Source organism: Pempheris klunzingeri, chromosome 6, assembly GCF_042242105.1.
Source record: "Pempheris klunzingeri isolate RE-2024b chromosome 6, fPemKlu1.hap1, whole genome shotgun sequence".
NCBI lineage: Eukaryota > Metazoa > Chordata > Actinopteri > Acropomatiformes > Pempheridae > Pempheris > Pempheris klunzingeri.
The window spans coordinates 15360686-15383812 of record NC_092017.1 but is presented as its reverse complement, the minus strand read 5'-3'; the positions used below and the strand labels follow the sequence as shown (position 1 = coordinate 15383812).

Sequence of the window (23127 nt, the reverse complement as noted above, 5' to 3'; positions counted from 1 at the left end):
AAGTGCTGAGTGGCAAAACAGACGAGTGAGTGTGTTGAGAAGCGCTGTTGGCCAGTTATGTTTCTGGCAACAGGGCCAGACTGACCTTCTCAACTGTCACGAGAGGCTGTGAAACACTGTTATCTTTACTTTAATTGTTTTATGTTTGCACCTGTTGGCGAGGATTTAAACAAAAGCAGTCACAAGTGTTTGCGATACCATGAGCTAATGTTGCTGCCAGATATATCCGGTCCTTCACAAGCTCTTCCTCCAACCTTGTCTACTTTCACCTCTTTGTATTTGTTTTTTATTTTCTCTGCATCATCATCCCTCTGTTTCCTGCTCAAGTTCTCATCTCTCTCTCTCTCTCTCTCTCTCTCTCTCCTACTTTTTACCCAGTTCAGTCACTGTCAAACACAATTTATATATAATACAACAATATAACTCTGTTTTTAATAGAATATTGATGATTCGCTTCTTGCTTTTGAAAAAGAAACAGAAAGAGCAAACTGACATGCAACAAAGGTCACAGGGCAGCATATAGTATACTGGCTGTGTTGAGTTCATGGACCTGCGCAGTGAACTACACCTTTTAGGGCTGAAAGGTTGTTGTCTTCCTGAGAGAATATACAGTATCTGGAAGAAACCTAAACCATGTTGAGGCTTGACCATGATTAAGATCTTATCTGATAAGGACCAGGCGTCTTCTGATAGTCGAGTTCCTCTAAAATTATGTTTTTATGAGATAAAAGAGCTCTTTAAAGCTACAAGAAACGAGCCTGTACAAGACATCTGGGGTCTTCCTGTCTGAAGGGAGCTTTGTGTTTTTGCTGGGGCAGACTGCAAGTACTGTGTGTAGTTTAATTCCAGAGAGTAGAGAGTGGAGGGTCACATACTTTTGGTGTTAAAGAAAAGCATCTTAACTGATGTACTTTAACGTATAGTGTGATGCAGTGGTCAGACAAATTCCCACATTTTGACAGATAGACATTTGAATGTTTCACTAATGAACTATTGTAAACTATAAATAAACTTATCTCAATTATTCAATGTTCAATGAGAGGATATTCTGCTCTCTTGCTGTTTCACACCATTGTAAACTAAATCTGTAAACTGTGATCAACATGTTCTATTTTCTGACAGTTTATGGACTGAATGAATATTGATTAATTGAGAAAATAATTGGCAGATTAATCTAAAAAATCTTGAATTATAATTCTTGAAAAATGCATTGCAGAAATATACCTTTTTGGTATTGTTTTATTTTAATTAGTGCTTATCATAAGGCTTTGTTGAATGCTCCATTCTGATTGGTCAATTACGGCATTTTATTTCTGCGTAGCAGACCGTAGCCATGGACACAATTCTGACAGTGAAAGCAATAAAACCATTTTTAAATTTGCTGTGCATTTGTTGACTGTCTACTATAGTGTTTTTATTTTAATGTCCTTCTGACCTATTTTGGTTTTGATTTGTGCAAATTAGAAGAAAGAAATATATTTTGAATACATTTCTATACATAACGTTCATCCACTTTGGTGCATGAAACATATTTAAACATATTCTAAAGTCTACAATTTGTACTTTTTCTGTTTGGGTTATTTCATCAATCACAGCTGCCAACATGGAGCCAACAGCTGGTGTTTTTCATTCTTTTCATGTTTAAGTCATTCATACAGGACATGGTCTGCACTGTGTCAATATCACTCTCAAACACACACTGCCTTGCCTCTCAGTGTCTCTGTTATCTAGCGAGCAAATACGTAAACTGTCTCTTTTTTTTGTGTGTTTATTTTAGAAACATTTCTCAGGAAAAGGATGGGATGTCTGCAGAGATTATTTCATTCAAATACTCCCAACATCATTAGGTTCATATGCTTTGAGTCAGAGAGCTCATCCTTCATATTAGCTGTGTTAATGACAGCTCTCTCTAATGACAGGATGTGGATGGGAACAGTGCGTCCCTGTAAATCTGCTCAGTTCTTCTCTGGACTGAACTGGAAGGAGCAGAAATATTATTCATTTCAAGGAGATTCCAATTTAGTTGCCATTAATCAATTTTTAGCAAAGCCTTGAATGCACCCTGGCATTCTTACTTTTACTTTTTTTTTTTTTGTTTTTACTTTTTATTCCAAAAGCTGTGAAAGTGATAATGAACTTTTTTTTTTTTTTTAATGGAGACCTGTCTACATGTTTCTGGTCAAACTTTTAAATGGTTTCACATATTTTAATACTTTTAGATGAAAAAAGATTTAACAGAAAGACACTCTTAATGTTGTGTTTGTGTTGGAGACAGAAGCAAATATCAATCAAACACCTTGCACTTGCACCAATTTCACCTGTTATGGCTCATTTTTAACTACCATCAACCACCACACGGTTTAATTTGTGCCTTGAACGCATATGTTTTTGGTATTATTACTGTAATAACACCTCTGTCCTACTCTGTCTCTGTGATTCTCTCCTTAGTTGAAGCAGCCTGACAAGGCAGCGGCAGCAGCTCACACCTATTTCCAGGCCAATCCAGAACATGTGGAAATGGGTCAGAACCTGGAGCAGTACAAAGACCTGCAGGGTGTTAATGAGGACCACTTTGTGGACCGAGAAGCTCGGCCACACCAGGTGAGCCAGGAAATATTAATATGTGAATTTGGATACAGAGGCAGCCTCACTTATTTCTTACTTTGTTTGTTTTATCCATTCTTCATGCTTTCTACCTACTGATGTGTCTGCCTGAGTGTGTTTCAGATAATCAGTGTGACCTGTTGCGTTTAAGCCATCTTTTTTCAAACCAAAGTCCAAAAATGTCTGGCTATTTTTTTCTACGTGAAGGGCCATTGCAGTTTAAACTCATTTAGGCCCTTTAGTAGTGGTTGCGGTGAAGCCCTGAATGCCGAAGAGTCTTGGATCCTGCTTGGTGCAGTCTTGGTGCACTGCTTCATTTTCATTTTTTCAATCATTCTCACCCCCCCCTCTTTTAGTTCCCTTTCTGCCCATCTGTTCTCGTTTAATCCTCAAGTCAAGATATTACGAGCTCCTACTGGACCGTCTCTATAGACGCATCTTAATCTGTCACTCACTGTGACTTAATTTTGCTTATCATTAGTTCTGTACTGTGGCACTATGTAGATGCAAATGCTTTGCATTTGACTACGTGTCTTTTTTTCACCAGTCTTTAGTCTGTTTTTCAGATTTTCTGTTTTTTGTTTCTGGAAGCAGCTTGTTTGCAATACTCCAGTCCAAACCAAATTTCCCTTGGGGTTCATAAATTAATGTGTAATACATCTGATTTTAAACTACGTTCATAAAAAGAATGACAGTGGGAATTCTTCCTGGCAGCTATTAAGAGCTTACCCACCCACCTCTCCCTCTGCTTATTCCAAACAAATGATCACTGCTGCTGCAAGACACTTGATGAGCACCTGACGGCTTGTAAAAACTTTCATGAACTGGCCTCAGTTTTATCTACAGTTGTGTTTTAACTGTAAACGCGAACAACAAATGTTTGCTCGCATAAAAATGTCAGTACCCCAGCAAATCATAAAGAGATTTAATGAACACCAAAGGTCTTAAGTGCTAACCCCTTCATTCCTGGCTCTCGTCACAGCGCTCCTTCACAGCAGCAGTGAGGTTATATGACAACGGTGACTACGAAGGAGCCATCGCTCTGTTTGAGGAGGCTTTGGTGGAGTACTTCAAAGCAGACGTGGAGTGTCGGGCCCTGTGTCAATGGCCACAGAGGTTTGAAGGCCACGACTACCTCCGCTACCGTTATAGCCTCCATGAAGTCATATCAGGTAAGAGCCAGCATCTGAATAGATTTACATGAACAGAAAAGTTGTTGACATTAATCTATCTTGCATTTATCCTCAAGTAGCATAAAACATGTCTTCCATTTGGATATGTAATGTAAATAACTGTGGCATTGGTCAGAGCCAGGGTAATAAAGATGTGGATTTTGGATATGATCGATGGCGTAATCAGTTTATGTTCTTTTCAATTAAATTATTAACTATTTACAGTGTATGGTTTTGATTAGAGCTAGGACTTTCTTGTTTAGGTTTTGATTTAAATAGTTTGCACCCTCTGTCTGTGTTAGATCCTCAACAACATAAAACCGCATGCATATACAGTGGAGATCGAAAGTTTGGGCACCCCAGGTAAAGATTTTTTATTAATGTGCATAAAGAAGCCAAGGAAAGATGGAAAAATCTCCAAAAGGCATCAAATTACAGATGAGACATTCTTATAATATGTAAAAAAAAGTTAGATTTTATTTCCATCATTTACACTGTCAAAATAACAGAAAACAAAATAATGGCGTCTGCAAAAGTTTGGGCACCCTGCAGAGTAAATACCTTGTACTGCCCCCTTTGGCAAGTATCACAGCTTGTAAATGCTTTTTGTAGCCAGCCAAGAGTCTTTCAATCCTTGTTTGAGGTATCTTCACCCATTCTTCCTTACAAATGTCTTCCAGTTCTTTGAGATTAATTTGAGAGTATGAACATTATTTCAGCATATTGTGATATTTTATTGCTAGTATGATGTCTTATTTGACCACATCCAGCATGTTGCAATGCGTTAAAAGCTTGCTTGCGTGTTTAGACTCTCTGCCTTCTGAGAAATCCTGCCTCGTGTTTTTTGTTGAAATCTAAATGCCACTTTGTGTTCACACACAGCCCTCTGACAGTGGTTTCATGAATCTTGTCTTGAGTTGATTGTTAGTAGTGTCAGAGGTCCAGTACAGCCTGAGATGAAAGGAATGAGACTGTTTATTTGGTGTGGGCAGCATTTTATCAACTTACTGTGACCGGTTCACCAGCGGGTCTGACTGTACTGAGTGGCCCTGAGCCTGAGTTGAGCTTTGTTGTGCTGAGAGAGTCTGGGGAGGCTTAGACGAGGCCAAACAACACCCTTCATGCTCACTAGGTGATCAAATCTCCCTCGGCAGCAGCTTGGCACTGGATTTGAAGTTGGTACTGGGTCAAAGGCACTGGGAACATACAGCAACATGGCTGTTATCAGCCGTCTAGGCTGATAACAGAGATAACAGCTGTTGCTGTATGTTCCTAGAGCTACATCTATAATTGTACTATTGTCCATGAAAACACAATTAAAACCCACGTGAACACACTCTCCCAGAGCGGTACAGCACATTGTGGTCTTCTCCTGGAAACATGGAATTTCCCCTTGGGGATTAATAAAGTATATTGATTGATTGATTGATTGAACACTTAAGCATACAGATATATAGGTGGTGGAATAGTGGTTAGAATAAATGTACTGTAATCACAGCTTCCCTGGTGTGATTCTGTGAAGGAATTTTTTTTCTTTAGACTCCACACAAGGGAGCTGCCACAGGTCGTGTTCAGAGGTCACCTTCACGCCAAATGTGGAATCTAAAGTTGGAAAAGGCTCGTGTCTGACCTTGGAGCACAGTCCAGCTGTCTGGTTGTTTGGGTTGGCTGGCACCATCCGGATAAGGAGTGAATCTCCGTTTTCAGGGTTACCCAGGTCGTACGTGAAAGCAGTGCTGTGCTCCAGACAGGAGAATAGGCTGTCTGCTGTTAGAGAATTCGCTGATCGTGACCTACAGGTTCCACACAACGTGATCCAGGGGTGGTCATGTTTCCATGTTTAGACTATTCACACATATTATTGGTACGTGTATAATGACCTTGTCTGGACATGCAGTAATTCTGGTGCACCCAACAGGGGTTAAAATACTGATCACTGGAAGCAGCCAACAGAACTGATGCGGCACCAGGCAGTGCTCACACTGTGATGATAATTCCTCTGTTTTCCCTGGCTGAGCGGCATCGAAGCCTCCAGACAAGTTTTCTTCATAATATGAGTCAATCAGCTTTCAACGATTTCCATCACAGATTCTGGTTGCAGATCTGTTGCACATCACTCCCCTCTCTCTCTCCCTTCATTTGCAGTCATCTCTCCGCTGTCTGCCCCAAAATACTAATAAAAGAAATATAGACTGCTTGTTGCAGTCAAGCTTCAAATTACTTTATCAATATTTTTTTCATTAGTCGCTCAGCTTTTCTTGGCACTCCACAAGCTGAAATGCAGAAATGTTTATGTCAGTGCTTTGGCTTGAGTTTCTTAGAGATAAAAAGGTGTAAATAAATGTCTAACTCCAAAGGCTCCAGGGCAGATTCATGGGTTCAAATCGGATCATGCCACGTAGCGTAATCTGTGGTTACAAAAAAAAAACAGATAGCAGGTCTGCTTCAGTTCCACAAACATCCATAAGCTTTTCATTGTTGTTAAGCAAAGCAATGGGGTCTTGGATTATTAAAGTAGCTGAAAAATAATTGAGCAGCTCTTTTGAATTTAGTACACATTCAACATTTTAGGGTTTGTGTTTTCACTTTGTAAAGTTACTGAAATGACTTTGATAGGTGAGACCACAGTATGCCATGGTGGAGAAGACTTGTGGGACAAACCACAGCCTCTTGATTGAAGTGACTGTCCAAATCAATATATTGATTTGGGGAATATTGAGCTTGCACTGTATATTTTGGAAAGAACTTGTGTGCTTTTCTGGGCATCCTCTCTTAAAGGAGCATTCTGATTTTTTTTTTTTAATGTTTCTGCTCATTTACTAGAAAATTCAGATGTTATTGTTGAGTGGAATTTCAGTTGTGCTGCTAAACAGCAAACCTTTTCAATGCTACCAAATACTCAGATAATATTTTCATTTGCACAATGTCACTTTTTTCCTATCCTTTGTTTTTCAGTCAGATTTGGGTTTTTTTGGCTTGTTGATGCAAGACTGTTTAGCTGGTTTAAATTCAGGTTTTAGAGCTTCCTACTAGTATCTGAACACACCACCTGGCAACCTTTTAAAAACAGCGCATGCTTTCAGTTTTCTCTGCCTCTGTCTGCTGCTGCTCTCTGTGTCCCAAACAGGACAGAGCAATTCAACGTGTAATACAGCTCAGCCCGGCAGCCACTGGCATTCATCAAACTGGCACTTACACAGTAGCTGCAGGAATATTTTATCACCACGTGTCAGTCACACAGTTTTAATGAGCTTCATAAATACCAAGCACCAAGCCCTTCTGTACTAGGGTTATCATTTTATTTTGTTTACAACATGATTTGTAGCCAATAGGAGCTTGTGGGTTGTAACTTTCTTCCAGCAAATAATCAGGCATGTTTGATGAGGGTTTGTGTATCCACAACAAAATTCTGCTCTACTGTTACACACATACATCAGCTTTTGTTCAGCAGAGCTTTTGTTGACACAGGTCAGGTCTTTCTCTCTGGAAATTAAGGTGAGTTTTGCAGTAGGTGCAGGTGCAGTAGCCGCAGCTCAATTGCTGAGAAGTGTGCTTTGTCTCAAAAATGTACAGCCCGGTTACATAAACACAGAAAAGACAGCTAATTAGCTTTGGCCGGGCTTTGTTTTACATGCAATCAGGGGATTATTTTCCATAGCACCACTATGGAAGAGTCTGTGATTGTGGCGTTTATTTGTGTGAAATTGTATGTATGTATTTTTGAGAGTAATATAATCTGCTGTGGGAGTGTAATAAGAAAAAAAAGATCGACAAACACCAGGAGTCATCACAACCTGAGTCATGAACAACAAAGACGTGGAAGCGCTGTGCTGTTAAAAGGGGAACATTTCTTTGATCTGCTTCACAGCAACAGGGATCAACGTGATGTTGGACAGGTTTCTTTTGATATGATTACAGCTCATCAAGTCGAACTCACTCCAGTGTTTCCTTTTTCCAACACAAATCTGTGTTTGAATGAAAGCTAAAGCAGGCATTCATCACCACTAATGCAGTATAAGAACAACATTACTGTTTTATACACAGCTCTTATTATTTTCAGCGTCACATCATGAAGTGCTCATTCGTTCAGTAGGAATCGATGTACATTGGACAAATCAAACAAATCACTAATTGATGTTTTTTTGATCTAGAATGATGTGTCGTTTCTCACACTAGTATCTCTTTTCCAACGTCGATTTTCACCTTTCGATACAACGTTTGCTTTGATGCTTAATAGGTTTGTCAGTAGTGGAAGGAAATCAGTGTAATGAGTCCACAATGCTGACTAGTAATTAATTGACTTACACACCGGAAAAACAGCTAAAAATAGAGTGGTCCTCTAATCTACAGCTGATATCACACTGATGATCACAGCAGAGTTAAAGGCTGTGGGCATGAGATCATTCTGTAATAGTCACCATTTTGCATCGGTGCATTAAATTTGCAACAGACCACACAGAGTCTTCTAAGTGAGACCCAGTAGTACAGTGATATAACTAGCTGAAAGTGAAGTATAAAGCTGGTGGCCACCGTTTGGCGGGCACCATTTGACTTAACTTAATTTCACAACACTTAGAAAATGACTTCAGATAACAGTTATTATTTATATGAACATATGATAAAATGTTTCAGAACCATATCAATTCAGACCTTTGATTAAGAAATACTAATTATTTTTGGGCATGTTCCTTTGCAGTTTTGAAATATTGAGTTGTGATATTTGAACATTTTTTATATTAGCATCCTACAAATTGACCTTTATAACATTTATTATAGTTATATGCCTCCTTCAGAACATATGTTTGCCATTTGTAATCTGGATTCACTTCTTATTTCCAGGCATAATTTATTGAATATTTTTCCATAATAAGTTTTGTGTTTAGAGTTACACAAGATGTTTTTGTTTAACCCTTGTGTGGTGTTCGGGTCTGTAGGACCCGATTTAATTAGTTTTTATGTTCTTTATTAAAAGAAAAATTATACGATTAATTATTTTTTCAGACTCATCAAAATGAGCCAAGGCCAATGAGTCTGAGTTTGAAAAAAGAATTAATCGTATCATTTTTCTCTTGATAAAAAAATGAAAACGGGTCCCACAGACAGACCCGAACACCATACAAGTGTTAAATTACATTAATTCAGTGTTTTTGAAGGCTTACTGCAGGTGGATGCTGATGATTTTGGACTGAATGTGCCAACTTGCTAATATTCTGTGTATTGACCGTATTCTTCCAGAGGTGAAACAGCATTTAAACTATTGGAAGCTACAGTATATTCAAGATTTTGGGGGGAATTAGCAGGTTTTTAGGGCTGTGTAAATCAGCATTTATTCCAGAGTAATGTTTTGTATAAACGGTATCAGTCAGTGGTGATGGGTACACTGGTATCCAGCCCCTGAACCAACAGTTACATTTTACCAAGTAAGAAGCCAAATGCTACATTTAAGAAATGGTTTCTGAACTATCTGAAACCCTTTTGTTGCAGATCACTTCACTCAGGTGCTGCACTGTGAACATGAGTGTGTCCGAGACCTCGCCACCCGACCAGGCCGCCTCTCACCCATGGAGAACTACCTGCCTCTGCACTACGACTACCTTCAGTTTGCCTACTTCCAGCGTAAGTTGTTCACTCTGTTGGACAGGGAACAACACTTTTTCCAAACATGACATCTAATCTGACAATGCACAGTGTAATTATGAACAAAGGAAGTGGATACACCCATAAGTCACACACACACACACGCATGTACAACAACTCACGGTGACCACAAAGAGCTACAGACAGTCGGTCGAGTCAGTCAGCAGACCGCACCCCTCACATTGTTTCACAAGTGGTCATAACAGTATCTGGTTTGTTTGTCTGTGCAACTATTACATGGGTGTATCCAGTCTGATGTCTCACAGGTGTGTGTGTGTGTGTGTGTGTGTGTGTGTGTGTGTGTGTGTGTGTGTGTGTGTGTGTGTGTGTGTGTGTGAATGGATAGCCTCAAGTCTTCTGTTGTTGATGAAGTAGTGAAAAGCTGTTCTAGACAAGGGTGTTGGCACAACAACAAAGCTTAGCTGGAAAAGAGAGTGTGCTGAATGGTTTCAGATTATACTTAATGACCCATATGCATGTGTCTCTAATAAAGTTTGTGTGTGTGTGTGTGTGTGTCTGTGTGTGTGGACCTCAAAGACTGTTTTTTATCTGTATTGTAAAAGTGGAAGTGGCTCACAGTTCGGTTCGTATCACTGCTTGTGAAATAACTAATCTACTTCCCCTTTTTGCTTTTTTAACTTTGTATCTTCATGATATCAAACCTCATTTATAATATCATCTATGGCTGCTATTTTTCAGCAATCGCCATGCACCATATTTGGATTCTGCCTCTCTATGTAGCATTGTAGCTTTCATTGTTACTGCCTGCTTTGCCCACGCTCATCATGCACATTCATTTACATTGAATGATGCATGCATGTGCTGATTAAATTGCAGAGGTGATGGCGATGGTTCTAATGTAAGCGTAAATGTGGTATTACAATTTTTTCTTTATTAAAACAAGATTTAGTGAATATCTCAGTCCACAGTTTGCTTGGGTTTACAAATAACCTCAATTACTTTTCCTCTGTTGCATTTCTTGGCCAATGAAATCCATTACTAGCAGTAACCACCGGTGTCACCAAATCAGCGGGTACAAAAATCTTGATTATAACATACCTGAAAGGGTTATCTTTAACACTAAAAGAGGTTGAAAGAATGTAAAACATTTAAATCATATAAAATGCTAGCAGGGTGCTCACAGAAAATGTATATTTTAATGATGTTATATTTGTGAAATTTCATATTTTCTGTCTTCCTAAACATTTTAATGGGGCACAAAAAACCTGGTGTACCGCTGCACAGAAGGTTCAAATAAATAAACATTAATTATGTTAAATGTAAATCAGGCTACGGGCTGCTTCTCATTGTTTTACAACTCTGAGCCTAGATCATTTATATCTGTTAGATGTATTTTTTTTGACAACATGTTGCGTGCATGAAATGCAGCAGGATTTTCACCTTTTTTAAGTACCAGCAGTCTTGCTGTCTATTATTGCCTACCACACATCAGTAATATGAGTGCTCTAACACCCCGCAGCGCAGTGGCCTGCTGTGTTTTACACTCCTCAGTGGCTCCACACTGCTGCAGTTGACGTTTGCCATCACTCAGCAGCCTCTCATTGTGCTTTAGCTGCTTAAGTTTCCAAAATAAATCCACAATTACATTTTTCTGTTTGAGTGAGCTCAAATCTCCAGACTCTTATTGACCTGGGAGCACACAGCTGACAGCAACAGATTCGCTGCCTCAGCCTCGGCCAAGACAGGAAGTCTTTGGCTAACCCTGTGCCTTTACAAGCTAGTAAAACATGTGTTTGTGTGTGCTCTTAGCAGCAGTACTGTAGAGCAGAAGGTGTGTATTGGTTGACAGAAGTATGTGTGGATCATTGCAAATGAATGTACATAAAAGTGTAATTGTGTTATATTCCGTGCAGGAAGACAGTGCAGGATGTTCCTGCTGTGCACTTGTCTCACTCACCTCATCACTGATATCCATCTGTAGCAAGTTTTTCCACTATGTCAACCAGAGAGCAGATTTTGCTTCACTTTAGTAATGGTTTTGGACTGTCCGCCATGATAAGTTTCCACATTTCTCTCACACACACACACACACACACACTGCTCAACTGCTGTCTGTCTGTCGCTGCAGTAAACAGGCTGGAGGAGGCGCTCCAGTGTGCTCTGACCTACCTGTTATTCCACGAGGGAGAGGAGTTCATCACGGAAAACGTGGATTACTACAGAGAGGCGCTGGGACACGACGGCAAGCCAAGAGAGGTCAGGATCTGCTGTTATTGCAGGGTGTGGAGGGGATCGATGGTTTGAAGGCTGAGTGAAAGATACAGGACAGATGTTTCTTTGGGCGGATGGATTTAGGAGGCCAATCTCATTGTGAGGATGCTTTATGTTATATTTGGATTAATTAGGAATTAGGAAATTAGGTTTGGAAAGAAAGATTTACAGATCAAAACGAGTAGAGAAAACTTTAAGTATTTAAATTATCTGCTGAATCCAGATTTTAGGGGCCACAATCACTCAGGCTTGTTCTCCTTCAGTTTAGATGGTGAGATAGTTAGAAAAACTTTAAACATTATCATGGGTAGTTTACAGTAAGTTCAACATTATACCATTTTGCCTCTTAGCTAATTAAAAGCAGCTCAAACTTGTCACGTCGTTATTTGACCCATTTTGTGTTTGAAGTCGATCATGAGACTTCTGAACAAGTTGTGGACAATAAAATTAAGTTTCACAAAACTGAGTGGAAAAAAACATTATAATGATATGAGCAGGAGTGTGGGGGAGTGTGTCGGCAGGGAAAGAGACCAGAGAGGAGAAGTGAGGATTTGAAGGAAAAGGGGGAGACAGGAGGCAGCAGGCCGTTTGCTGTATTTCTTGGATGAACTTGCTCCTCGCTGCTTGGCAGCAATTCCCTTATAAAGTTTGCTTTTCACTTGTATATGTTCTCCATCCAGCTGGAAGTATTTGCTACGTCAATGTGTTTACGACAACATGTTTTTTCCTCTGGGGGTGCTCTTGATTATTTCCCTGCCCCCTGGTATTCATAACACTCTGAATAATTAAAGGCTGAATGTCTGCCTGCAAGAGAAAATCAAATTTGTAAAGTCTGGCTACTCATCCTCCACTCCAGCACTGAGAATTTGTCCCTCCTAAACTCTGATTAGCTGCTGGGAAAAGTCAAGCAGCGCCTTGTTTAAGTCCAAATTACACAACCTCTTTTTCCTAGAAAGCCTGGTACTCATTAGAGTGATCGAGGCTCCCAGCAGGACTGTGTGAATGTGTGAGTGTGTGTGGCTGACATTGCATGTGTGTGTGAGAGATAAAGAGACGCTGAGAGCCGACGTGTTGCAGCTCACGCTTATGTTTTTCCACTCATAGCTCACATTTTTCTAGCCCTCAAGTCTTTCCAGTCCCGTCAGTTTACAGTACGGTCGTTGGCCGACAGATCGCCTCTCCTCTGCGCGTCCTTGCTCCCTCCAACCTCGGGGAGCTCATTTACAGAAACCTAGATCTCAGTGCCAGGGCCGACCTGCCTCCCCGCCAAAGAATCCTGCCTTTCAGGAACGTCGGAGGAGGAGGAAAAGTCATGTCAGGGTGCCCACAGAAGTCTCTGGAACAATTTAGGGGCTGTTTGTATTAAGAGCGCTGGAAAAAAGGGCTTCTCTTTTTCTTTTTTTTAACCTCTACAAGAAAAACGCTACTGGATGGTCAAATTTCATAATACTCTTCATCATGGAAACTCCTCCTCCGACCACCTCTTCTCCCCTAGACATAAAATAATACAAAAAACAGGGCTGTATGGAGTCTTACAGCACATTTACACCCAGAAGTACAAACATTGTACATGTACAGACTCTTTCTGTCGACTTGTGTCAGGAAGCACACAGCAAACTAACACACACATACACAACTAGAACTAAGCCAAGAAATCAGCTGATCTTAGCTTACAGCAAATATATCTGTATAGGCTTATATGTCAGCCTGTAAGTTACAAGAAAATAAAGTACAGTAATAATAAAGACTCATTATGTATGAACTACTTTACAAACAGTGTTTCATTACATAGTTTGCGCAGCAGATAGCAATCACAAGTTTGTTTTTCCACTGTAAAATGTCCTGCTCAGTATATATCTCAGTCATTAATAACTTTATACACTTTGTGTCATTGTCACAATCCACCTTAAAGCAGCGCCAAGAGCAGCACCTGTTATTACTGTATTATCTTAGGTACGAGAAAAAGCAGAGGTTTTTTTTTCCTGCTGGCAGGAAACGGTAATAAAACTGTCCCTCTGAGGGGACACAAAGGAACAGAGAGACCGTCACACTTCATTAGTCTTGGCACTGAGGTGAGGAGAGAGGAATTTTATTTTAGACTGTGAGAGAGTCAGAACAAGAGTTCACTGTCACTTTCAGTCTGGAAAAGTCAAAGTCAAAACAATGCAGCGATATGCAGAGTGTGTCAGCTAACAAAAAGGTGAACATTTAAAATAAAGAGGATCAAAAACATTAAGTTTCCATCAAGAAAGATTTAACTGATTCTGTCAGCTAAAACCCTGGTATGAATATGGACCCTTATTAATCTTGTGCGTCTTTGTGTTTGCAGGAGGCTGCGTGGTACCTGAGGAGGCACAAACAGGAACTGGAGCTCCTTCTGATTGGCAGTAAAACCATGGGTGTGGAATTTACTGAAGGGGTGAGTTAATAGAGAACAACTTTATCCCGAATCTTCGTCATTTTTCATGCATAACTACAAACTTGGATCAGGCTGCACGTCGGTAATGACAGACCAGCGCCCTTTAATTTTCAGTTTTGCCCAGAAATGAAAGGAGATTGTGTCATTTAACGGGCAGTTTTCCATAAGCCAGTCCACATGTCTCTGATGCAGAGCAGATCTTCTGCTGGGTGTGTAAACCATAAATGTGCCCCTTCTGGCCGACTCAAAGCAGGGTAACAGGTGTCTCGCACGGCCACCGCGTGCTACTGTCATCTCAGCCAACAGCGACACCTGCTGGTCATGCCAACACATCATTATGTCGCTTTGCTGTGCTGGTTACAGATTTCCTTATGTTTTTCTTGCAGAATTACTGGAGCAGCACAGGTGGAAGAGACGACTCAAGCAGGTAAAGAGATCTGTAAAACTTTGAAAAGTGTAACATCAAGTGCACTCTTGAATATATTACAATACGGTTCGTCCTCTTGTTGCCCGAGACATCCCTCCCTTGCAGTAAAAAGCTGCATATGCAAAATTTGAAGCAGCTATATTGGTATTTTTGTATTAACAATGGATCAAATGACAACGCACAGTGTGAAAAGGTGTGTTGTAGTGACAAACCCACAGAGAACTATCACCCGACTCTGTAGTTTCCCTCAACTCGACAGAGATTTCCAACGTATTTATTATTTCAGCTCATTGTTAAGCTCTACTGCCTGCTACTTTACACCACCCTTCACCCTCACCACTCTCATAGAATAGAGTCAAAAAAGAGCTAAAGGAGAATTGGTATTGGACTTACATGACTAGAAACATGACTTCAAACTAATGATAGTGTTGCTTCGTAAATAGGCTGTTTGCTAACAAGTTCCCTAATTTAACAGTAATTTAACAACACGTAATGATAATATGTCAGTGTTATGTTCACTGCTTGTTTCTGCTGCCACCAGGTGGCCATAAAATGTTATTACATTACAGGTTCAACAACAAATCACATCCTCTACTCTCTGTTCTTCCAGGATTCCCTCTGGCACGGACGGCTGGATGGAGTATGTTCCCATCTCAGAGAAGAAGGACGTCAGTGTCGCTGCGTCTCCGCAACTCAAAGAAGGTAAACCTTCACCAGTGCAGAGTTAAACTGCTGAGAGAAAGTCTTTAGAGTTCAGTTAAATCCTCTGTGACCACCATGCCTGAGATAACATGTTGCATTCTTTAAATAGTGCTCTGTGATCTGTGTAGGTGGCCCCTTGGTGTATGACAGTGTGCAGCTGGTGCAGAACTCTGCAGCCTTGAACGGCACCCAGCGGGTGCTGCTGGATCATGTTATATCTGAGGAGGAGTGCACAGACCTCAGACACCTGGCACATGTAGGAACATTACACAACTTTAATGAGATTAGGATTTTAAATTACAGAACAATAAATCTTGTGTCTTGAGTGTTTGTTCCTGTGCTAACTGCACAGCACATTGTGCGGGCCTGTACTTGAAGCTTAATGGCTTTTTTCTTGTCTTCCAGGCTGTCACTATGGCAGGAGACGGTTACAGAGGCAGGATGTCTCCACACACTCCCAATGAGAAGTTTGAAGGAGCCACTGTACTCAAAACCCTGCAGGTACACTAACCACTTAACATAAACAAATGCCTGGGTTCCACTGCATGGTCTACAAAGATCACAGCCCTCATCTGGCCAAATAGCTGTCAAAGTTGCAAGAAAACAGTTTTTGTCTGAATTACTTAATTAAAACTGAGGAAATTCAAACCAGGGGATCAGGATTACCACATCGGTGTATTTTGTCTTTTACAGTGTTCAATAAAATAAGTCACAGTGGACCATTTTACGTTCACAGTATCTTTCGTGACTTATTGTTTTACTCCACGGTCGCCCTTTTGTTTTTGTGTGTCCCTGCAGTACGGTTATGAGGGCAGAGTGCCAATGAGGAGCGCTCGCCTGTTCTACGACATCAGTGAGCGAACGAGACGGATTATCGAGTCTTACTTCCTGCTCAACTCCACCCTGCACTTCTCCTACACACACCTGGTGTGCCGGACAGCCATCACAGGTGACCTGCACACAGAAACAAACTTCACTTGACACCGACATGTTTTAAAATAGTACGTGAAAGGCTGTATTGATACTGATTTATTTATGCTCCTGTGTGCTGTGTGTCTGTTTACAGGCCAGCAAGATCACAGGAATGACCTGAGCCATCCCATCCATGCTGACAACTGCCTGCTGGACCCCGAAGCCAATGAGTGCTGGAAGGAACCACCAGCATACACATACAGAGACTACAGGTACACCATTAGACCACCACTGTCAGTACTACTAAAAAATAAAGAACCTGCTTTGTTGCAGCCGTATTAAGGAGAAAAAAAGACGAATATGGCCACTGTCACTTCTCCCACTTTAATCCCGAGTCTCTTATTTACTTTCTTGTATTTTTCAGTGCACTGTTATATCTAAATGGAGATTTTCATGGAGGAGAGTTCATATTCACAGAAATGGATGCCAAAACAGTCACGGTAAGATGTTAGATTCACTTCAAAGTGACTTTACTGCCTGGCACTGCTCAGTGTTGGTCTTACTAATGTGAACAGACGATGGTCATTTTTATCTCATCTTTGTTCCTGCTCCGTCTCTTCCACCCTCTCCAGGCGTCAGTGAAGCCAAAGTGTGGCAGGATGGTGGGTTTCTCGTCCGGAGGCGAGAATCCACACGGTGTGAAGGCCGTCACCAGCGGGCAGAGGTGTGCCGTCGCTCTGTGGTTCACCCTGGACCCGCTCTTCAGAGAGCTGGTAAACTAAAGTTTCACTGAAACGACTTTGGCAAACACAGGATGAGTCAGGTTCATCCTGATTTTGGTTCAAGTTGTAAAAATATAAGCATTGTGTTAAATTGGACATTTTGTGCTATTTATTTATTCAATTTCAAATGTGCTCCTAAACACTTTATTCTTTGATAGGAAATAACATGTAATTATGACTTGAGTCAGTGAACACTGCTTTTTTATTTTTCCCTTTTGATGAAGTCTCTCCCTTCTGCTTTGGCTGAGTTTTAATAAAATTATTGCTTAGCCTTCAATATGAACTTTCCTTTGTTTTTTATTTTCTTTCTAAATTTAATTTTAGATTTCACCATTCTGACCTTCCTGGGTTTTATTTTTCATTCCTTTTTTTTTTTTCTTTCTCTCTCCAGGAGAGACTGCAGGCAGATGAGGTGATCCAGGCGCTGGACACACAGGCTGTGTGGGGTCAAGGCCTCAACATCAACCCTAAAGATGAACTGTAGAGGCAGAAAAACAGCTGCACCTCTCCCCAACCCCCAGATCCTTATATATGTTAACTATTTATTGAATTGACCTTTGGATCAGAACATTTCTATTTTTGTACTGTTTGAAGTGCAAGATTAATAATATTGTCTTTTTTGTGTGTGTGTCGTCAGTCATGTTTTTTTTTTTTTTTTTCCATGTTTCTCTACACACCAGTACTTGAGTTTACTTTGGTTCTTTGTCTTTCCTTCCAGTGACAGCCTCTAGTAGAGAAAAAAATCCAATTCATGTGTTGTGTTGAGTTGGCAAAGTAGACTGTTTCATGTAAGACTGCTCGTACCTGTAATCTCACTGAACTGTGAAGAAGCCAAAGAGAAGAACGATGGTTGATTTTTTTTTTTTTTTTTTTTAAGTTTTGAATTGTGCTTGTTGTTCTGGACATCACATTAAATGGGTTTTATTCAAAAAAACACTATGTACAGACATTAAAAAATACCTTAATTTCAGTGGTCAATAGTCCAAAATAATAGTCAATATTCACAAATGATACTGTTACATATGCTATTACTAACATTATGTTATTCAAATGTTTTTTTTTTTTTTTTATTTCTGTGCCAGTAAGAATTATTTTCACTGTAGGCAGTGCACTGTTTTTATAATTTGAGATTTAGTACTTTTAGAAAGAATTTAAGAAAGAGATATGTTCTAATATGCTGAATATTTAATGGTCATGCACTCTGTCCCTCTGAAGTCTGAAACTGAAAATGTTTCCTGTCACTACTTTTTCCCACTTTACCTCTCGTTGTTGGCGTGATAAATCACTCCGCTCTTTTCTGGGCACACAGAGCAGAATACTGGTTTACATGTTCGCTGACAAGAGAACATGGTGTTTATGGTTTACTTGTATTTATGTGTTTTTAATAATTGACAGCTGCTGTTGTAACTGTCAGCATTTAATATAAGGAGCTTTTATTCACAAAAGATGTCAATCATTCCTGTTTCAAGGAATACATATTTGTTTGGTCTTTTATGTCTTTATATTTGTGTTGAAGATACAGTTGATAGGCCGAGTCGTGCACTGTAAATCCAATGGAAAGAAATTTTTTTTTCTACATACATTCAACCTGCTAACCAGAAACTTAATCCCATCGTTTAATGTGGTTGGCCACTTTTGTCTCACTGATATTTAATTCTGAAATGCTGTAGCACACAAAAAAGTATGTGTACATGCCTATAAATTAAAAAATATACTATTCCATATCTATATTTGTTTTTGTTTTATTTATTCATGTCATATTGTTCAACATCATCCATTCTTTTGTATCAAATAAGAATGCCTCTTATGAGGAAACCGAAAAACTGCTTGTGTTTTGTCTGTTTAATGTCTCTCAAACATTCAGCCATACTCACCAATAGCATTTTTTTTCTTACAGATTTAATTTTCATTCCTTTACAGCTTCATCTGTCCAAGTGCTAAAAATGAACATATCCTCTCTGACAAAAGGCGTATAGTAAACAGTTCACCTGTTATATTTAGGCTGCAGAGCACTGCAGTTGAGGAGGAACTCCATTTTAAGTAAAGTGCATCTGACACTACACAAAGTAAATACAGTAATAAAAAAACAATCATCAAACCTTAAGTTAATTTTGAGGAATTGCCCAGGTATGTTCGCACTGAGTAAGAGGTCACCACGGTTAGCTTTTTTCGAACACCGAAATAGAAATAGAAATAATGAAATAAAAAGAAAAACCTTAGAAAGGAGTGAACGCAAAATAAACTGTGTCTCATGTTCCACACCAAGTCTCGTGTTGTCCTGTCTATGGTTAAATCACTGCATGAGGCGGCGTGAGGTGATGGCCTGTTGGATTCGTCGGGCTCAGAAGCGATAGGCCAGCTGCTCTGTAAATCTGAATGGCTTGCTCTCATTGACAGAGCACATCAGGTCCCTCATGCGTCTCGCACGTCGCTCCTCCAACACCAGCCTGCGGGAGCGCTCTCGAGCCGCCTGCTGCTCTGCTCGCTTCTCCTCCTGTTTACGCTTCAGCCACCTGTGGATGAGAGGAGGAGAGGATGGAGAACACATGGAGCAAATTTAACATTGGCACACTGAGAGAATTGTCAAAAAGAATCCTATTGCTATTGCTATATCACCAAGAACCCATATTATACTGATAAGAATGACATTATCAGTTAAAATGGCACTCTTCTATTCTCTTCTAATAATTCATATGTCATTTAAAATTAAATTATGCATTGCTTTGTAATCACCCAGGGCCTGCTGCTTCAGGCCTTGAAATGAACAAAAAGGTAAAAGTGGACTCACAGTTTGAAGGCACGTTCACACTCCTCGCGGCTGCGCAGGAAGTAACCACTGTCTTCCTCGAGCCTCTTCAGCTCCACCAGCTGTCTCTCTTTCTGCTGCTGCTCATGCTTCCTCTGAAGCCACAGCCTGAAGGACTCCTCCGGGTCGTTGGAGTCTTTCTGCATCAGGACGCAGACAGACATCCAGTAATTAAGTGGAAACGTTTGGCAAACGTTTCATTAGAGCAATGTCTTTGAATTGCCCACATAGTTCTGCCTTAATATAATCTGTATCTGTATATATTGTTATATTTGATAATTGATAAGTCTATAATTATCGTTATATTTTCATGCAGGACTTTTTATTGGTATTGTTAGTTGGTGTTTTAAAAGAACAAATAAGTCTTAGATATTGGTTAATACTGGATAGAGTCTGATTAGTCACTAAAAACAGTTGTAATGATAAAATAAAAACATAAATATGAAAGCAGAATTTCTATTTTAGCCTACCTAAAGTCTCACTATGAGTGCACATGTATTATCCTGTTCGTCCATGCTTGGTGAGGTTGGTGTGCCCCCCTGTGGTCGTACCTTGCAGTTTATCCTCTCCATCTCCTGCGCTCGGTGGATCCTTTTCTCCTCCTGAAGCTGCTCCCTCTTCCTCACCATCCAGGCCCTAAACGCCTGCTCGTTCTCCTGCCTCTTCTGCTCTTCTTCCTCATGTTTCCTCTGCTCTGCCTGAAATGGGAAACCAGACTGATTAACAGTGATTTATGTAATTAGCAAGCCTTTAAGTGGAAATATAAATATGAAGCACAAACTTAGTTTATGTTCTTTCTTTCCCACCTCTTTGGACAGCTTCTCCTTCCTCTCCTGGATCCTCTGCAGCAGCTCTTTCTGCTGGGTGGACAGGATGTAAGTGGCCTGGCAGGGCATCTCTGTGGCCGACTGCACCCGCCGCTTGCTGCCATTCGTCTGGCTGCCTCTCTGGCTGTGGCTGGCTGAGCTGGGCCTGCCCCTGGGCTGGGCTGGAGGTCTGGGGGATCGTAGGTGATCCGCCTGTTGATGGAAGGGGGAAGAGCCGGCACGAGGACGAGGAGATGTGGAGGACCTGTGGATCTTACTGGAGCTCACGGTGTGCTCCTGAGGACGTGGGGAGGAGCGTGAGCGGTCACCGCAGTTGTTTGCTAAAGGAGGGAGAAGCCCCTGACTCTCCACCTCTTTCAGGCTGACCAGGTCAAACTTACCGTCCTTTTCTACAAGCACCCTGCCCTCCTTTAGCCCCTGCCCTCCCTCACTGCTCATCTCAACCTGGCCAGATCCTCCAGATCTTAAACTCCCGTCCCGGGGGGAAAGTTTTAGATCAGAAAGCTTCCCTGACACTTCAGTCTCTGCCCCTGAATCCTTGGCTCTATCCTTGTTGCTCTTTCCCCCCTCCATTTCACCACTGTTGCCATTTTTAACAAAGTGCAGTGGAGGCACCACCAGATCCACCAGCTTCTCTTTAAAATGCAACCGCCTGCGCCTTGACATATCCGGAGCTTCCTGGTCCTGCAGCTCCCGATTAGCCTGCTGGATCTTCTCCAGAATGTACTTCTTCTCCTCGTCCGTCTGGTCATCCATCCCAGGAGGAGGTGGGACTAAAGTTGTTGACTTAGTTGGGCTGTCTCTGTCTGAATCATACTCTAACGGCTCCATAGGTGAAGGCCACCTCTCTTCATCTTCCACCAGCTCCTCTGTTTTGTTGCCTCTGTTCTCCTCCTTGCGGCTTTTTGGCTTTCTTTTCATCCGTTGCTGCTTCTCATCCTCCTCCAGTTCTTTGTCGATATCTGCTTCTATGTCCTCATAGTCAGGATCCTGTGGGGGTGGAAAAGATGGCACTCTGCATTCATTAATTAGCTCTGAATGCAAATGAATAAGCCACATCAACACTCAGCACGTAACAGATGTGCCAGTGTGATAGCAGACATGTTCAAGTGTGTTCATCAATATTGCATCCATCAGTGGCACGGTGAAAGTATGTCACTGTATGTCAATAGAGTGGGTTTCACGTGCAAACAGGGAGGAGTGCCAGCGCAGGTAACTCAACACTACTCACTGCCACACTTTCACAGAGCAGGGTCAGGGACCCGTGCAGCACCCAGTCTGCAATAAGTAGAGCAACACTCCAAACTCACTTTCACACAGCATAACAAAGAAGAATGGCGATAGAAAAATACATTTGAAAGAGAAGAATTAATGAGCCTGTCCAATGGTCTTATATAAGCTGCACTTATGCACCTACCTGGTCTATATTTCGGCCTTCTTCACTGATCAGCCAGTCCAGATCCTTTTCAAAGTCATCCTCATATTCCTCCTGGGACTTTACACAGCCCACCTCACTCATAATCTTCACTGGAAGAAGATCAGGGACAAATTTCAGATATGATATTTGCAACACTAGCAGCACAGCCAAAGGAAAGTGATATCAGTCAGCCAGTCCTGAACAAGATACCTCAGTTATCTCAGCATCTACGGACCAGATAACCAAGATATTTGTTCTGGGCATTTATGGTACCCAAAGGATGATTTTTTTAGGACGATTCCTGATGATGTAGAATTCAAGTTTAGGCCAATTACCATCATTATTACAACCCACACAACGTCTCTTGTAAACTGACTTGAATATTTATTGTATTCAAATGTTTCTGATGTCCCCCAGAGATGTCCTCTTATACCAAACTCAAGACTTAACTCATTTTTAGCTCCCCTACAGGATAAAGCTCTTTTTGTCAGTATGGGGGTTAAATAATGACTGTAGTCCCTGTATGTCACTATTGGGCTGAAACCCTTTTTTAAACTTACTTTTTATATCAAAAGATAATGACGATAGGCCGAGACATGGGTTACCTCCACATGTGTTGCTTTACATCTCTGAGCAAATATACAGCTGTGTGAAAGCGCTAATCTCTGCCTATTGAAGACACATACAATTGTGAATATAGTCATATAGAAAAGGTTTTTTAAATTCTGAAAATTCTCTTTGTCCGTTTTTAAAATGGTTATACTTTGAATTTCAATATAACAAATATCCTACTATCAGACACATGGCAGCCACATAAAAGTAGATAGAATAAGAAAATACAACGCAATTTAACACAAATATGAAACATGAATGCGTTGAATTAAATTGGATTATAAAATTGCCACTTTATGACATGAAGCTAGGTGATTGTCAGCAGAGGTTAGAGGTTACATGAGTGGCCGTGCAAGACGTCCTGTGACCTGGGTGACTGAGGATGTAAACAGACATACGGTGCATCGTCCAGCCTACAGCAGAGTACAGTTCAGATCAGGATCTGATCAGGTTTCATCTATTTGTATAACCATCATCATCTCATCACCATAAGTCCTGTGGATATATGTTGCTGCACAGGACTGTACTGCACTTGTGTGACAAATGATCACCACCTGCTGGACAGAAATCAGTTGTAC

General features: G+C 40.8%; 2 protein-coding genes across 2 annotated transcripts in view; one reads left to right on the top strand and one right to left on the bottom strand.

The window, feature by feature from the left end:
- Nucleotides 1–18601, top strand: part of p3h2 (prolyl 3-hydroxylase 2) — a 56309-nt gene extending 37708 nt beyond the window's left edge. Inside the window, exons 2-15 of the mRNA XM_070832842.1 lie at nt 2449–2601; nt 3587–3776; nt 9261–9392; nt 11503–11630; nt 13975–14064; nt 14451–14491; nt 15102–15193; nt 15322–15449; nt 15599–15694; nt 15992–16142; nt 16260–16377; nt 16530–16605; nt 16738–16878; nt 17279–18601. Coding sequence (XP_070688943.1) covers nt 2449–2601; nt 3587–3776; nt 9261–9392; nt 11503–11630; nt 13975–14064; nt 14451–14491; nt 15102–15193; nt 15322–15449; nt 15599–15694; nt 15992–16142; nt 16260–16377; nt 16530–16605; nt 16738–16878; nt 17279–17371 — 1629 coding nt within the window. The 3' untranslated portion in view covers nt 17372–18601. The remainder of the gene's footprint in view (nt 1–2448; nt 2602–3586; nt 3777–9260; nt 9393–11502; nt 11631–13974; nt 14065–14450; nt 14492–15101; nt 15194–15321; nt 15450–15598; nt 15695–15991; nt 16143–16259; nt 16378–16529; nt 16606–16737; nt 16879–17278) is intronic.
- Nucleotides 18602–19228: 627 nt separating this feature from the next.
- On the bottom strand, nt 19229–22069 carry ccdc181 (coiled-coil domain containing 181). The gene is made up of 5 exons (XM_070832894.1): nt 21938–22069; nt 20500–21510; nt 20245–20391; nt 19676–19833; nt 19229–19400 (listed from the first exon to the last, which is right to left on the bottom strand). The coding sequence occupies exons 1-5, from the start codon at nt 22037–22039 to the stop codon at nt 19229–19231; spliced, it is 1590 nt and encodes a 529-aa protein (XP_070688995.1). The 5' UTR covers nt 22040–22069.
- Nucleotides 22070–23127: the final 1058 nt, after the last annotated feature.

Excerpts from the sequence above, each read along its gene's own strand:
- ccdc181 (XM_070832894.1), bottom strand. The coding sequence starts at position 22,039 with ATGAGTGAGGTGGGCTGTGTAAAGTCCCAGGAGGAATATGAGGATGAC. Across the intron at positions 19,834-20,244 it reads TGGAGAGGATAAACTGCAAG|AAAGACTCCAACGACCCGGA; the intron begins GTACGACCACAG and ends GTCCTGATGCAG. Across the intron at positions 19,401-19,675 it reads TGTGAACGTGCCTTCAAACT|GTGGCTGAAGCGTAAACAGG; the intron begins GTGAGTCCACTT and ends TCTCATCCACAG.